General features: G+C 43.0%; 1 protein-coding gene across 4 annotated transcripts in view; it reads left to right on the forward strand.

Annotated features, from left to right (window-relative positions):
- The window catches only part of CNOT1 (CCR4-NOT transcription complex subunit 1), a 55,678-nt gene extending 40,242 nt beyond the window's left edge, over positions 1-15,436 (forward strand). For all 4 annotated transcript variants that reach the window (XM_066557154.1, XM_066557157.1, XM_066557156.1 and 1 more), the window contains exons 32-49: positions 323-463; positions 556-660; positions 1,192-1,311; positions 2,137-2,328; positions 4,065-4,207; positions 4,805-4,913; positions 5,004-5,173; positions 6,276-6,507; positions 8,569-8,817; positions 9,430-9,593; positions 9,868-9,985; positions 10,462-10,563; positions 10,793-10,966; positions 11,527-11,676; positions 12,421-12,601; positions 13,859-13,991; positions 14,095-14,229; positions 14,361-15,436. In XM_066557154.1, coding sequence (XP_066413251.1) covers positions 323-463; positions 556-660; positions 1,192-1,311; positions 2,137-2,328; positions 4,065-4,207; positions 4,805-4,913; positions 5,004-5,173; positions 6,276-6,507; positions 8,569-8,817; positions 9,430-9,593; positions 9,868-9,985; positions 10,462-10,563; positions 10,793-10,966; positions 11,527-11,676; positions 12,421-12,601; positions 13,859-13,991; positions 14,095-14,229; positions 14,361-14,439 — 2,697 coding nt within the window. In that variant the 3' untranslated portion in view covers positions 14,440-15,436. The remainder of the gene's footprint in view (positions 1-322; positions 464-555; positions 661-1,191; positions 1,312-2,136; positions 2,329-4,064; positions 4,208-4,804; positions 4,914-5,003; positions 5,174-6,275; positions 6,508-8,568; positions 8,818-9,429; positions 9,594-9,867; positions 9,986-10,461; positions 10,564-10,792; positions 10,967-11,526; positions 11,677-12,420; positions 12,602-13,858; positions 13,992-14,094; positions 14,230-14,360) is intronic.
- Positions 15,437-15,796: the final 360 nt, after the last annotated feature.

The following is a 15,796-nucleotide window of genomic DNA, read 5'->3' on the forward strand; positions in this document are numbered from 1 at the left end:
CCTGCATTAGCATCTCTCTGTGTGTGTCTGTCTAAAGCAGGCCTTTATTTCTGTGCCCTGGAGATGGGTAGGTGGAGAAGATGGAGACCTCCTGCTGTTTTGTTCCTTGTTGAAAGTCTTTACTGTCGTCTTGCCTACATGTTTTATTCAAAGCTATGCAAAATTAAATTTAGTATTGTATATTCTATGGCAAGGGAGTGTGATCCTAAGAGCATTCCTTTTTATTGCTGGTTTTCTGTGTAAGCAGTGGTACAGATTTTAAGCCTAGTTATATATACAGGGAAATTTTACATTCTTCACTGATTATTGTGATTTTCAATAGGCAGCCTCCCCACAGCAGAGGGACATGATGGAGCAGGCAGCTGCCCAGTTAGCACAGGATAACTGTGAGCTTGCCTGCTGCTTTATCCAGAAGACAGCTGTGGAAAAGGCAGGCCCTGAGATGGACAAGAGGCTCGCAACTGTAAGTATGGCTCTGCTGAAGAAGTATCCTGTGTGCTCATACACATCCCTATGGGTGTCTAAAATGCAGTGTGGTGTTTGTGTTTTTGGCAGGAATTTGAGCTCAGGAAGCATGCTAGGCAAGAGGGGCGGCGCTACTGCGACCCTGTTGTGTTAACGTACCAGGCTGAGCGGATGCCAGAACAGATCAGGTTAAAGGTGAGCTCTCTTCTGATGCTGCTCTTTTCCTGATAAGGAAAAGTGGATGGCACAGCATCAGCTGAGTAATCAAGTATTGTTAGTCTTGCCTAACAGTGCAGCTGCTGTTATTTTGATTAGTATGGAAACACATAAATACATTATTCCAAATTGAGTATTTATATAATTTTCTCATTTCTTGAGTCTCTTTTTCTGTGCATTTCCTCTCACTGTTTTGTTGTCTTTATATTTTACTTTCTTTTGTCTCCTTTCTATGTTCTTCCTTTAAAGGGCATACCATGTGCTTTCAACAGAGCGTTTCTCAGTATTCAGTTATTTCTGTTTCTGGGAATGTGAGTTTCATTTTTAGAGCAAAATCCCCCTTTTAGGAGGTGTGGAAGGAGAGATAGGACCTCAGTGTAGAGCAGTTGAATCCTACTTGATGTCTAGGCCACTTTGTTTAGGAGTAGCTACCTGCTACACAAGTTGCCCTCAGTTTTTACTGCCTCAGTCTTATAAATGAGTTAAATGCCTGTTCCTTTTGTTGCAAAGGTTGGAGGTGTGGACCCAAAACAGCTGGCTGTTTATGAAGAGTTTGCACGCAATGTCCCTGGCTTCTTGCCCACCAATGACTTAACTCAGCCTACAGGATTCTTGGCTCAGCCTATGAAGGTAGAGGTTTCTGAATTAATCAGCCTGAGAGTACTATAGCTGTTTTGGAGACTTGCAGAACTTGTGTTTTTGTTAGAAGGACTCATAAGAGTCAAGTGTTTGTATTGTTTGGGGATAGCGCTTGAAAAAATGTATTTGTTCTAAAGACAAAGTAATGGTAACATAAAACTTCCATCCAGTCTTGGAGATTTGTAATCCAAATTGGGACAAATTCTGCAGTTCAGGATTACTACATGTAGTTTTAATTGCAGTGAAACATTTTATTCAAATCTCAGGTTACTTTTTAAGGTCATGGATGGCAAGTCTGAATTTTAAGAGAATTAACAAGTTTTTGTATGCATACATAAGGGGCCTTACTGACAGAACAAGAGGGAATGGCTTCCAACTGAAAGAGGACAGGTTTAGCTTAGATGTTAGGAGGAACTTCTTCCCTGTGAGGGTGGTGAGGCACTGAAAGAGGCTGTCTGAAGAAGCTGTAGATGGCCCATCCCTGAAGTGTTCAAAGCCAGGTTGGGTGTGGCTTTGAGCAACCTGCTCCAGTGGAAGATGTCCTGGCCCATAGCAGGGCAGTTGAAACAAAATGGTCTTTAAGGTCCTTCCAACCCAAACCATTTTGTGATTATGACTGATAGAATTATGTGCTGGGTATTTTCACATGTACTTATATATATGTACTTAAAGTGCCAGCATAACAAACCACAGTACTGTAGAAGTCTAAATTCTGGATACTATAATTTCTGAAGGAGAAGAGCCAGTCAGTCAATATTTGAGTGTCACAAATGCAATCCTTGCAAAAATCACTGATTCTCACTTTCTCTTAAGCAGCAAGCTTGGGCTACAGATGATGTAGCACAGATTTATGACAAATGTATGACAGAACTGGAGCAGCACCTACAATCCATTCCACACACCCTGGCCATGAATCCTCAAGTCCAAGCCCTGCGCAGCCTCTTGGAGGCGGTGGTGGTGGCTCGGAACTCCCGGGATGCGATTGCTGCACTTGGACTACTGCAGAAGGTGAGTGATGACAACTCATCTCTGTAACAGCTTGCTTAGAATTTATTACTCACCTAGCTGGTGGATTATCTTGCTGGTGACCTTGTTTCTTCATGCATCCTGTGGAACTTGCTGGGTGAACAGTACTGAACTGCTGTCTTTGGAAATCTGATAAATAAGATTGGGAGGGAGCCATTGTGTTCACATAGGGTATTGTACTCATGGTGTTGAGACTGCTGTGGGAGAAGCAGGTGTACGGAATTCTGGGACTTAGTTTTGTTCAGGTGTGGCAAGTAGAGAGCTGTTGCAGTCCAGAGTGGTCTGATTTCAGGATGATTTGGAGGCTAAAAAGGGGTTTGAACTGCACTTGTAGGTAGATAGTATTGAGCCTAGTAGTAGATTTTTAGTGGCACACTTGGGGTTTATTTTGCAGTGATTGATATATGACTATGCATGGTGGGTTGACCCTGGCCAGCTGCCCAACATCCATGCAGCTGCTTCCTCTTTCTGCTTTTCTGCAGGATACAGAGAAAACACAGGGAAGACTAGATGATATTTGTTCAGATTATGACCATTTAATAGGGAAAATAAAGATCATTTGCACAAATGAAACTAAAATATCTACTTCCCATCAGCAGAGAGATGTCCAGCTATTCCTCTCAAAGCAGGGCTTCAGCACATGTGACATTTGCCTGGAAAGGCAAACATCAGAACCATGAATGCTCTTTTTCATCCTCCTTTCCCTGAGCTTTTATTGCTGAACATGATGTCATATGGTATAGAACATCTCTTTATTCAGTTTGGGTCAGCTGTCGTGGCTGTGTTGCTTCCCAGCCTCTTGTCCATCCCCAGCCTACCCACTGGTGGAGGAAGGAGAGTGGGAAAGAAAAAGCCTTGATCCTGTGCTAGTGCTGCTCGGCAACTGGCAAAACTGTGCTGTGTTTTCAACACTGGTTCAGCACAAATCCAAAGCACAGCACCATATGGGCTGCTATAAAGCAAATTAACTCCATCCCAACCAGAATTTGTAGGCTGTGCCAATAGGAAGTGTTGCAGTGAGCTCTGTGATCTGAGCTGGCATCAGTGCCTGTGTAGTAGTGTAGAACAAGTGACAGACATAGAGAAAAATTCACTTGAGAATAGTGTAAGGATACTGAGCTGTCTGCATGAGGATCCTAGAACAGTGCCAAAACAGAGGTAACTGAAAGCCGGAGGGAGAATCTTCTTTCTTGTCTGCTAATGCTTTTACCTATTAAAGGATCCGATCCTGACTAGAACTTGACCAAATAAATTGTGTTGCCCATGTAAAACTCATCCTCCATTTGCTGTAGACCAACACAGATATTTCTGAGTGTTGCAGCTCTTTCTCTGAAGGAAGCTGCTCACCTCTGGCAGGTTCCATAAATATTTTCTCAGGTAGTTTTCCATGAGCCGTATGCAGAATTGCTGGAGGAGGTATTGACTTGAGGAGACTGCAGCACAAAGTAACAGGGTCTGTCATGGTATTTGGTGCACATACCAAGCTAGTGAGGCATAGAGAGACCTGTGTATTTGTTTCTGATAGCATAGCTGTGTACAGTGCATGTATAGATGCCATAGTAGCTGGTAAAATCTCACACAGTCTTATCAAGAGGTCAGTACAATTCAGTTGATTTTTTTTTCCATGTCTTCTGGTGATAACTCTTGCTGATGTAATGTGCAGAAGATTTGGAAGAGGACTGGTTTTTCCCTCTGCTAACAGGTTGCATCTATTCTAGGCTGTAGAGGGCTTGCTGGATGCCACCAGTGGGGCTGATGCTGACCTCCTGCTCCGCTACCGTGAGTGTCACCTGCTGGTGCTGAAGGCTCTGCAGGATGGCCGTGCCTATGGATCTCCGTGGTGTAACAAACAAATCACTAGGTCAGTTGCAAGGCAGCAAGAACACTGATGTAGCTTTGACCATCTTTTGGGAGTTCCTGTATTACTCTGAATTTTCTGCCTGCCAATATTTTTCTTTGCTGCAATTTGGACAGACAGAAAATAACCAGCTTTTTTTGTCAAAATTAACTAGATCTTCTGATAATGCTGGTTCATCCCAGAACATGATAGGAATCCTTAATGGAATTAAGCATTAGAGCATGGTGTGGGTTTTTTTTTTTCCCTGATTTTGCAGAGAATATCTCTGTGCTGTCACAAACAATGTGACATGGCATATGCCTGCAGCAGAAGCTTCAGCTAGGCAGATCTGCCAATTCATCCTTGGAAGAGAGACTTCTTATGCTGAGTAAACTGAAACTCTTGAAGGGCTCTTGTGAGCAGTTGTGCAGGGCAGTAGATGCTTGAGTTTGACTGTTCTGAACTTCAACATTACCTTAGAGAATGCTCTAGAAGAGGCTTCTTTTGAAGCTGGGTAATGAATCACAGTGAATGTCACAGTTTCTGAAGTACTAGATTTGAGTTGTTTCACTTAAACTGTGTTGTTGAAGTACACTTTTTGTAAGAAGTCCCATTCTTCAGGTGCCTGATTGAATGCAGAGACGAGTACAAATACAACGTGGAAGCTGTGGAGCTGCTAATCCGCAATCACCTTGTTAACATGCAGCAGTATGACCTTCACTTGGCTCAGGTAAAGAGAATCTGCTCTTTTAAAGGAGGAGGGATGCACTCACTCCACTGTAAGATCTGTGGTTGAACTCTGTCTTTTTCATGTTGACAGTCCATGGAGAATGGCTTGAACTACATGGCTGTGGCATTTGCCATGCAGTTGGTAAAGATCTTGTTGGTGGATGAGAGAAGTGTTGCCCATGTAACAGAAGCAGATCTGTTTCACACCATTGAGACACTCATGAGAATTAATGCTCATTCCAGAGGAAACGCCCCGGAAGGGTGAGGCTATAGTATTGTGCAATGTGTTACTTTTTTTGTGCTGAATTATGATTTGCATCTTATATAGGCAATGACTCATATCATTCAATCATACAGCTTTTAACTTTGCCTAAGGCTGCAGTCCTTTCTTAGTTTCAACTGTCACTTGAGTGTAAATGGGCTCATCTTAGTCAAAATAGAGGCAGCTGCAGCAGCATGTGAAGCTGAATGCTTAAGCAAGAAAATCTCTCCATGCACTATAGTCCAAAATTCTGTGCAATTCTGTGAGAAATTTGTTTGAATTCCTGCTTTATCTCAAATTTATGCCGTATTATTGCCTGCTTAAATCTTACATATTTAGGTGTCAATATGTTAATTTCTTAATTGCAAATGATCCAGTTGGACAGTCCTTTCTGTTTAGAGCTTACAGAGCAATCCTCCACCAATCTCACATGGCTTATGTATCCACCAGCAAACTGCCCAGACCATTTGGGTAGCAAATGTTGCCGCAACACCTGGAAATACCTGTGGGACTTGCAGGCCTCCTCTTTGTAAGGTGGAAGCAGTTCTTGCTGGGTTTGAGAAAGACACAGATTGGAGCTTGGAGAACTTTGAATATCTGTGAGAGCAACCAGCAGCTGGCTGATGGCAGTGGCTGCCTTTACCAACACAGCTGCTAATAGGATGTCACAAAACCAAAGTCCTTTCATCTGCAGTTGGCATGGATAGACTGTCTTCACTGTATGGCTTGGCTTTCACTGCAGCCAAATCCAGTCAGGCCATTCAGTACTGTCATCTCCCTATCTGGGAGCATTTTAGGGCTCCTGAAGTCTGCAGAGGAGAAGCTGCTTCTAGTCCCTGTGGTGTTTTGTTGCAGCACTCCACTGTACAAATTGGAGTGGAACTTCAAAGCTTATGTGATTTCAGTGTTCCTTCTTTCATCATAAGTGTATCTGCTTTCATGAGTTATTTCTGCTATTCCAGTGAGGACTGTAAGATAGAAAGTTTTAGTATAAGAAATAATTTGCTTTCTTTCAACTCTGTTTGACTGAGCTTCCAGTTCCTGCACCTTGTGGGGGAGGAGGAATTCTAACCCAACTCTTGCTCTGGTCTGTTGCATTAGATTACCCCAGCTGATGGAAGTGGTCCGATCAAACTATGAAGCAATGATTGACCGTGCTCATGGAGGTCCTAATTTCATGATGCATTCAGGAATTTCCCAAGCTTCTGAGTATGATGACCCACCAGGCCTGAGGGAGAAGGCAGAATACCTGCTGAGGGAGTGGGTGAACCTCTACCATTCAGCTGCAGCAGGCCGTGACAGTACCAAAGCATTCTCTGCGTTTGTTGGACAGGTAGAGCTTTTGGAAAGAAAGGTGCTTTTTATTCAACATAAGTAGGGTGTGATGCCCCCCATTTTAAAGTGGTGTTATAACCTGTTAGGCATCCTTTTGAAAGTTTCAGGTGTATGGCAATTTACTGTCAAAGTTCTGTCTGGTTTTGATGAAGTCCTGTCCTCCACCAAATCATGTTCTGCAGATACTGTAGCAACAGGCTGTCACTTCAGACCTTGAATTCTGAGAGAAGTTTGGTGGAAAAGGAACTTGAGCTGAAATAGCTCTTGGAAATAGTTCTGTCATGCTCTGTAATGAGCCTTGACTGGTGTTGCTCCTTATGAGTAACAGTAAAAGCTCTGACAGCCTACAGGAGGATTTCACCTGTCAAGATTCAGGTAAATTGTTTCAGGTCATGTGGGCAAGGGAATTCTTTTTGAAAATGAAATCATTAATAAGGAGAATCTTGAGACTTCATTAGCTGAAGTGGTGCTTAAATTTAAACAATGTCTAACATCATGTTGGACATGGTCCTTTTAACCATTGTTAAAGGACTCTGAAGCAACTTAACAGGTGTAGTGAACATCACAATGCCATCTGCCTTCTAGGTGTGATTGAGGGGGGAGATCCCCTCAGTAGTCCAGCATGTGTGGTAACAAACTCCTGTATTTGCAGACATCTCCCTAAAATTGTATTATTTGCATGCAGCTCCTTGACTGCAGCTGCAAGAAAGCCCCTGACATGGCCTTTTTGCATTAAGTTCTTTCTAAGTTTATGACACTACCACATATGTGCTGCAGACTTTGCAGCTACTGATGAAAAGAAGCTCAGGCTTTAGACTATGCATGAAGATTGTGACTGATGCAGTGGGTTTTGGTTTTTTTTTGTATTTTAGTGTCCTTTTGTACTGGTTATAGACAGCTTGCAGTTGGTTTGACTTCTACTGCATAGAACTTTTTGAATGTTTTTAATAGATATTGTGCTAAGTATACATCTTAAAGAAATATTTTACTATTTCTGTGATCTCACTTCTTTTACTTTAAACCATGCTTCTAAAGCACGCTTCAATATAGAGTACTCACAATACTTTCTACACTTTTGTCCCACTTCACTCTTTATCACACTTGTTTGATTACCTTTTGTACATATTTGATCAGTTTTGAAAAAGCAATTGGAATATATTGAAGTGCAGTGTTTATTTACAATTGTTTCCTTACAGGCTTTAGTAATAAGTTTTAAAGAATATTTTGCAATAGCTACGTTAAATAAGGTTCTGTTACTGAACTCAAATGACTGCCAAAGTGTTGCTTCCTTCCCACAAGTCTGTAGGACAAGAAGAAGCACCAAACTTTGAAGGCAGATACATAAATTTTTGGGGCTTTTTAGGAAAAAAGTATATCCTCAGAAATACTAGAAGTTCTCCAAATTAGCTGTTCTGCTGTTTTTATAGCTTTATGTCCAGTAGGAGTTTAAAGATAAGATGCTTTATTCAAAACCCTCTAGTTTTCTGCAGTGTACTTTGTTTCATTTTGATGGTTCTAATACTCTGCCTGACAAGTAAAATGAGGTCTCTGGGGTTTTTTATATGTATATTATTAAAACAACTCCCCCATGCAAAGCAAAAAAGCCCACCCAGGTTTTCTCTGTGTGTAATGTTTGTGTAAGGAAAATTTGCTTTCCAAATGCAGTTTGCTTCTACAGAATGGGGCTGCCAAGTAGTGGTGATTGTTGAGCTAGGAGCTGGAGTCTGCCCTGCCCAGAGCTTGTGCCCCTCATGTTCTTCATGCAAGGCTGAGTGCAGGTGGCAGCACTGATGCTGAAACAGGCTTCTCAGCTATGCTGATGGTTGGAAAGATTTGGGATTCAAAAGATTGTATTTGAGGATAAATGTGTTTGCTAAAATTGTGTTGCCACCCTCAAATTGCCTTGCAAACAATAATCTGTCAGGAGAGCATGGCAAGAATTAACTGTTGTGGCAGGCAAGGGGGGTGCTTTGTGAAGGGTGTGTTGTTGGAAATAAATTGTAAAATGAGCTGTCTGTGGTTATGGTGCTGACGTCTTTTCCTTTCCTTTCCTGGTTAGATGCACCAGCAGGGGATCCTGAAAACAGATGACCTGATCACCCGTTTTTTCCGGCTCTGCACCGAAATGTGTGTTGAGATCAGCTATCGAGCCCTGGCCGAGCAGCAGCACAACCCTGCAGCCAACCCCACCATGATTCGAGCCAAGTGCTACCACAACCTGGATGCCTTTGTGCGACTCATTGCACTGCTGGTGAAGCACTCTGGGGAGGCAACCAACACAGTCACAAAGATCAACCTCCTGAATAAGGTTGGGAATCCTTCTTGTCTTTGTTGCATTTAAAGTGTGTTGTCGGCTGTACCTTTGATAAACCGGAGGTGCAGACCTTAATGTGGGCAGCAGCTGCTGAAGTGTCTGATGAGAACTTAGATGGGTTGGTTACTAATAAACTTTAGAGTGCACCACCAAGATGCCAAGTGGCTTTCTTGTTCACAAAGATTTCATCTCTAACCAATCTGAAATTCATCTTTGTGCCTTGAAATGAAATAGTCAGCAGCTGTTGTTTTAAGGTTGTTGATTCCTGAGTGTTTGCCTTCATGTTGTGAGGGTCTTGCCTTTGCTCTTACATTACTTGGGTTATGGCTGGATCATCTTAGGTAGTCTGAGACCTTCAGATACTGCCCAGTCAGTCATTGTGACTGTGGTCCAAGGGACAAGGAGAGCAAAGCATAGTGGTTGGCAATTACTGAAACAAATTGGAATATTCATTTATGCAACACTTCCAATAACTAGGATTTTTGGTTCTTGTTAGAATCTACTGATTTTTTTTTTTTACTGATGGTTAAAGTATTATCTGTAGTCTGACTTGCAGAGTAATTCTTGCTGTTTTAATCATTGCTCCACATGTCTTAATCTCTTTAGGTTCTTGGTATTGTGGTGGGAGTTCTTCTGCAAGACCATGATGTTCGGCAGAGTGAGTTCCAGCAGCTTCCTTACCATCGCATTTTCATCATGTTGCTGTTGGAGTTAAATGCTCCTGAGCATGTGCTGGAGACCATCAACTTCCAGACACTCACAGCTTTCTGGTATGTATTTGGGTTTGGCCACAGTGCTCATCCTTTCTTAGTAGGATCAAGGATTTTCACTTAAAGGCTATCTGACTGTTCTTTGTGGTGGCTTCATCACCTTTGGAGTAACTGGTTCTACTGTGGACTGACCACTTGCTTGTTTTAGGGAAGATGACTGGTAAAACCCAAAATGCTCAAATGCCTTTGCTTTTAGGGCTATGTTTTTCCCTCAATGTTATGAAAAGCAATCTGATTGCTGTGCACTTCTAACCTGCTCTAACTTTTCTTTCAGTAACACATTTCACATCCTGAGGCCTACAAAAGCTCCAGGTTTTGTTTATGCCTGGCTGGAACTGATCTCCCATCGGATATTTATTGCAAGAATGCTGGCACATACACCACAGCAGAAGGTGTGGCTGCAGTTTATCTTTTCTGAATTAAAAAGCTCACCCAGATGTTTATCTGGTGTGATGCTGTTTCACATCTCTTAAAGTGCACTAGTAGCATGGCTGTTCTGTTTTTGTTGTCTTCCATATTCACAGTAACCTAACTGCATGGAGGAGAGTCTGTGTGTCAATAACTATGGAACACAGGGGGAATTGAATTTGATAAACATGCCTTTGTCAATGTCTAGAAGAGCTGTAACCTTCCTTCTGGGCTAAATATTGTCAGCTCAATATGGCATGTTGAGGGTTCTGGAAACACCCATGGCACATGGTGTGCAGCTGAAGCCCTTGAAATGAGCTGGGCTGCACTCAGTGGTTGAGCTGGCAGTTGCTAGCTCTTCATCCATGTTTATATAAAGATCAGTCTAATTATAAAGTTTTGAAATTAAGGTAACTGGCCTTCATTGCATGTTTTCCACCTGTTGTACTTTTCTTGACAGGGTTGGCCTATGTATGCCCAGTTATTGATCGATCTATTCAAGTACTTGGCTCCTTTCCTTAGAAATGTGGAACTCACCAAGCCTATGCAAATTCTTTATAAGGTAAAAAAATGTCAACTAATGGATGCTTCAAATCAAAGTAGAGGTGTTCTGGCAACAAAATAGGATTAGCTTGTTTTTTCTAACTTACCTCTGAGAGCTGAATTTAAATTGTGGAGGAAGCAGGCTGCCATCCCAGATGAGTTTCCTTCTGGTAATGTTAACCACATGACATAGAATGATGGCTCTGGAATCTTTTGGACAGTTTTAACAGTAATATTTTATTTCACAGGGCACTCTGCGTGTGTTGCTGGTCTTGTTGCATGATTTCCCAGAATTTCTTTGTGACTACCACTATGGGTTCTGTGATGTGATCCCACCTAACTGTATTCAGCTAAGGAATCTGATCCTGAGTGCCTTCCCACGGAACATGAGGCTTCCAGACCCTTTCACCCCCAACCTAAAGGTAGAACTTATTTTGAAGGAGTTTGATCATAGGAAACTGTAATGCTCAAAATACTCTCTATCCAGGTTAATATTATCTAATTAAATCTTTGGGTATCTGCTAGGTAACTAATTTTGGAATGATTAGAAGGAAACTTTCTCATGCTGCCAAAGCACTGTCCTGTTGCACTTCTCTGCCTGAGCTGTGCAGGGTGATGGGGGCAAAGCTGCAGTGCTCGTTGTCACTGAAGAAGGCTGTTCTTGATTTGTGTGGATGTTTGTGCTTTTTGAAACTACCAGACTGTCTGGAGTGTAGATGGGGAGACCCCAAAGGCAGTGACTGAATTTCTCTGGCCTTCACCCCTGAATTTTTTTATCCTCTCAGTTCTTCAAGACATCATATAATAAGTTTGCATGTTAGATATCAAGTTTCTTCTAAAACCTGCAAAAGGCAGGTGTTGCCATTTTATTGATAGAAGGAAGAGTGATCAGCAGCAGTAGTTGCTGAAATACTGTTTATAGATCTGCTTTTTAATTTGTTCCATTGCTGATGGTTTAATTGACTGGGTTTTCTGTCAACAGGTGGACATGTTAAGTGAGATTAATATTGCTCCACGAATACTCACGAATTTCACTGGAGTGATGCCACCTCAGTTCAAGAAAGACTTGGATTCCTATCTCAAAACCCGTTCTCCAGTCACCTTTTTGTCTGACTTGCGAAGCAACCTACAAGTAAGTTTGAGGTTTTTGAGGTTTCTGTGGGTGTTCAGTTGAAATAATGTTGCACAGATGATCTCACTGGTTCAGCCACCATCCTTTCCTGCAGGAATTTTGTTGGTGTTGGCCAACATGTGTTCCAGACAGTAGAAAAGCCTGTGAAAATGCACACTCTGAATAAGTCTTCCACTCTCTGATAGGATGTATTGAAGCCTTTTAGAATCTGATTAAATTCTAACTCCAAATAGATTGTTACAGAAATACGTGGCTCCTCATGTCAATACTTGAAGGGTAAAAAAGATCAAATTAGCTAAAGCCCAGTTCAGAATTGTAGCTAGAACCTCATTTCAGACATCTCATGGCTTAGCTTGTAGCAGACTTGAGTCTGAAGTTGGATTTCCTCAGAGAATTGCTTAGACAGAAACATTCACACAAGGGGGATCTTTCCACCAGCTGGTGAATTCACATTGCCTTACCTGATGTTTTCCTTCAGGCAGAAAGTAAAAATAAATCTGTTGTCAACACTTTGCTGATGTTTTTGAATATATATACACACAAACATATATATGCACTACAATATATGCCTTTTAATATAAGCCATATTAAAAAAGGCTAAATGCCAAATTGGATTTGTGGATGTCCCAGTGTGTTGTCTTCTGGATAATCAGTAATATACTTGGATGCTGTTGTTGCACATGCTGTACCTTTGAGTGCTGAAGGAATATTGACTGTTAATGCTTTTCATATCTTTGCTATTAGGTATCAAATGAACCTGGCAACCGCTACAACATCCAGCTGATTAATGCACTGGTGCTCTACGTAGGTACTCAAGCAATTGCACACATTCACAACAAAGGCAGCACACCCTCCATGAGCACCATTACCCACTCAGCTCACATGGACATCTTCCAGAATTTGGCAGTCGACCTGGATACTGAAGGTGAGCTGGAAACACTGCTAGTTCATGCAATGTCATGTTTACAGCAAGTGGGCCCTCTCTTTAAAAAGGACATTGAGGTACTGGAATGTGTCCAGTGAAGGACAGTAAGGCTTGTGAAAGGTCTGGAAAACATTTCCTGTGAGAAATGGCTGAGGAATCTGGGTTTGTTTAGTGTTGAGAAGAGGAGGCTCGTGGGCCTCATGCTCTGAAGGGTTGTTGTAGTGAATTGGGGGTCTTCTACCATGCCTGCAATGAGAGGACAAGAGGAAATGGCCTTAAGGTGTTACAGGGAAGATAGAGATTAAATACCAGGAAAGGTTTTTTCACTGTTAGGGCGGTCTGGTATTGGATTAGGCTACCCAGGGAGGTGGTGGAGTTGCCATCCCTGGAGGTGTTTGAGAGGTGTCTGGATCTGGTGCTGGGTGATGTGATTTAGTGGTTATGGGGTTACAGGGGTAGTGCTAGGCTGATGATTGGACTTGATGGTCTTAAAGGTCTCTTCCAACCTTGATGATTCTGTGATTTCATGTAGGTGATAGTGAATTCACAGAAATGAATGCTACGTTAGAATATAGGAGCAATGTTCTAACCAAAAGTTCAAAGTATTCAAGGGAATTAGAAATGCCTTCAGTGAAGAAGAATTGAATTCTTATTTCCCCATCAGCCTGGGTAGATGCAGCTTTTACATATCTTCAGTTGGTTTGATTTTGTGTACCTCCACAAGGCTCCCAAACATTAATCTCAAGCACTACTGGTTGCTGCTTTATTCCCCTTGGTGTGCAAGGGAAGCAGTGGGTGTGCTCAGGGGTGCAAGCAGTGTGTGTGTGTGCGCTCAGGGGTGCAAGCAGTGTGTGTGTGTGTGCTCAGGGGTGCAAGCAGTGTGTGTGTGTGCGCTCAGGGGTGCAAGCAGTGTGTGTGTGTGTGCTCAGGGGTGCAAGCAGTGTGTGGGGGTGTGCTCAGGGGTGCAAGCAGTGTGTGGGGGTGTGCTCAGGGGTGCAAGCAGTGTGTGTGTGTGTGCTCAGGGGTGCAAGCAGTGTGTGGGTGTGCGCTCAGGGGTGCAAGCAGTGTGTGTGTGTGTGCTCAGGGGTGCAAGCAGTGTGTGTGTGTGTGCTCAGGGGTGCAAGCAGTGTGTGGGTGTGCGCTCAGGGGTGCAAGCAGTGTGTGTGTGTGTGCTCAGGGGTGCAGCATGCACTCAGGGGAGCAGTGGGTGTGCTCAGGGGAGCAGTGGGTGTGTGTGCTCAGTGCTCTCTCCTGCAGGCCGGTACCTCTTCCTGAACGCCATCGCCAACCAGCTGCGCTACCCCAACAGCCACACCCACTACTTCAGCTGCACCATGCTCTACCTGTTTGCAGAGGCCAACACAGAGGCCATCCAGGAGCAGATCACCAGGTGAGAGGGACGGTGTTTAACTTGCCAACATTCAGCTTTTTGCTTTCCTTCCTTCTGTATTTTTGATCTTTGAGCTCTAAGTGTTCTTACTTTGTGATTTCAGGGTTCTCTTGGAACGACTGATTGTAAATAGGCCTCATCCCTGGGGTCTCCTGATCACCTTCATTGAGCTGATCAAAAATCCAGCCTTTAAGTTCTGGAACCATGAGTTTGTTCACTGTGCTCCAGAAATTGAGAAGTGAGTATAACTTAACCACAAAATCATGAAAATGATATCTCTGAAGCAGTTGAACCTTGAGTTTTTGGTGCTGTCACAGCATCCATTTGCTACCATAAATGCACCTACCATTGCTTTGCTTCTGTGTGCAGGTTGTTCCAGTCGGTTGCACAATGCTGCATGGGGCAGAAGCAGGCCCAGCAAGTTATGGAAGGGACTGGTGCCAGTTAGATGAGCTGCATCGTGCGTTGTAAGAGTGCCAGCCTGGAGGTCCCGTCCCATCAACTGACTGAAGACTCTGTAAGGCTCCTCCTGACCTTCCCAGCCCCCTTGATTGGGTAGACACAACAGACCCTGGGTGAAAGTCTTATGTGGGCATGTTCCAAAGTTTGAAACAAATTTTTTGACTTTCGGCCAAACTTCAGAAGATGCTGTGAATATCATTTGAACTAGTGTAAATACAAGGAACAGAAACATTTGTCTGGACTTTTGGGTTTGTGCAAATTGTGTAAAAGGCAGGTGGGTAACTGGTGCCTGTCCATCTTGTAATAAAGGGGCAGCTGCTGATGCCAAGCACTTGTCTGGGGCAGACCTCCTTGTCCTGACATTCCCAGACTCCCAAAGAATATTGAAAAGCCAGTAACTTATTTTTCTTTATGTGAATGGGGGACCTTTAAATCACTAAGTTGTTTAAAAAAAAAAAAGTGGATGTGTTTGGAATATGGGAATTCTGTGGAGTACAGGAGGGGTGAGGGAGGGGTTAAGGTTCAGTGTTGCTTTCCCCTCACCCTCATCAAATGCTGGTAGACAGCAAGTGAAGTGGCAGTCAGAGAATGCCTCCTTTTTGTTGGAGAAGAAACAGGCCCTTGGTGAGGGTCAGCTGTTTTCAGTAAATAAACCAGAGACCAGGCCTATAGCTTTTTTTTTTTTTTTTGGACAGTTGTAAATTTTGGAAGATGAGGGGTTAAATCTAGACCTTTTCCCACCCTCCCCTGTGACCACACAGTATAAGTTTGTAAAAAAAACCTAAAAAAAAGAAAAAAAAGAAAAAATTTAACAAAACAAAAAACCCAAAGGACCAATACAGCCCATTTTGTAAGGATTTTCAATGTTTTGTAAAGTATTGGTCCACGTGTTGTATTTTGTAGCCTTTCTAGTTCTTGGGCTTTAGTTCTCCCACTCTTGTATGTATGCATACTGTAGTTACACATTAAAGTCATGACATGCAGCACGTGCCACTGTGCTTATTCTGTCCAGTTCTGTCCTGGCCAGTTGGTGTCTTCCAAAGCCTGTTCTACACCCATCCAAAATCTGCAGTTTTCCAGTGTGTTTTGGGCACTGCCTGTTGAGAAGCAGCTGGGTTTGTTCTCTAGCATGAGGTCAGTGGGCAGATGTAATGACTGGACAGGGTCTTGCTTTGAAGGGCATCAGAAGGGGCAGTTGTGTGAAAATAGAAATGGCTTGTCTGCAAGCTCATGAGCAGGGTTTGTCTCAGGCAGGAGACTGCACTGGAGGTATAATGGAGTGTAGACAGCCCATCAGTTTCATTTCTAGTGCCTTCCACTCTGCTGTGATCTCCCTGCAGCAG

The sequence above is a fragment of the Molothrus aeneus genome, chromosome 11 (genome assembly GCF_037042795.1).
Source record: "Molothrus aeneus isolate 106 chromosome 11, BPBGC_Maene_1.0, whole genome shotgun sequence".
Taxonomy (NCBI): Eukaryota; Metazoa; Chordata; class Aves; order Passeriformes; family Icteridae; genus Molothrus; species Molothrus aeneus.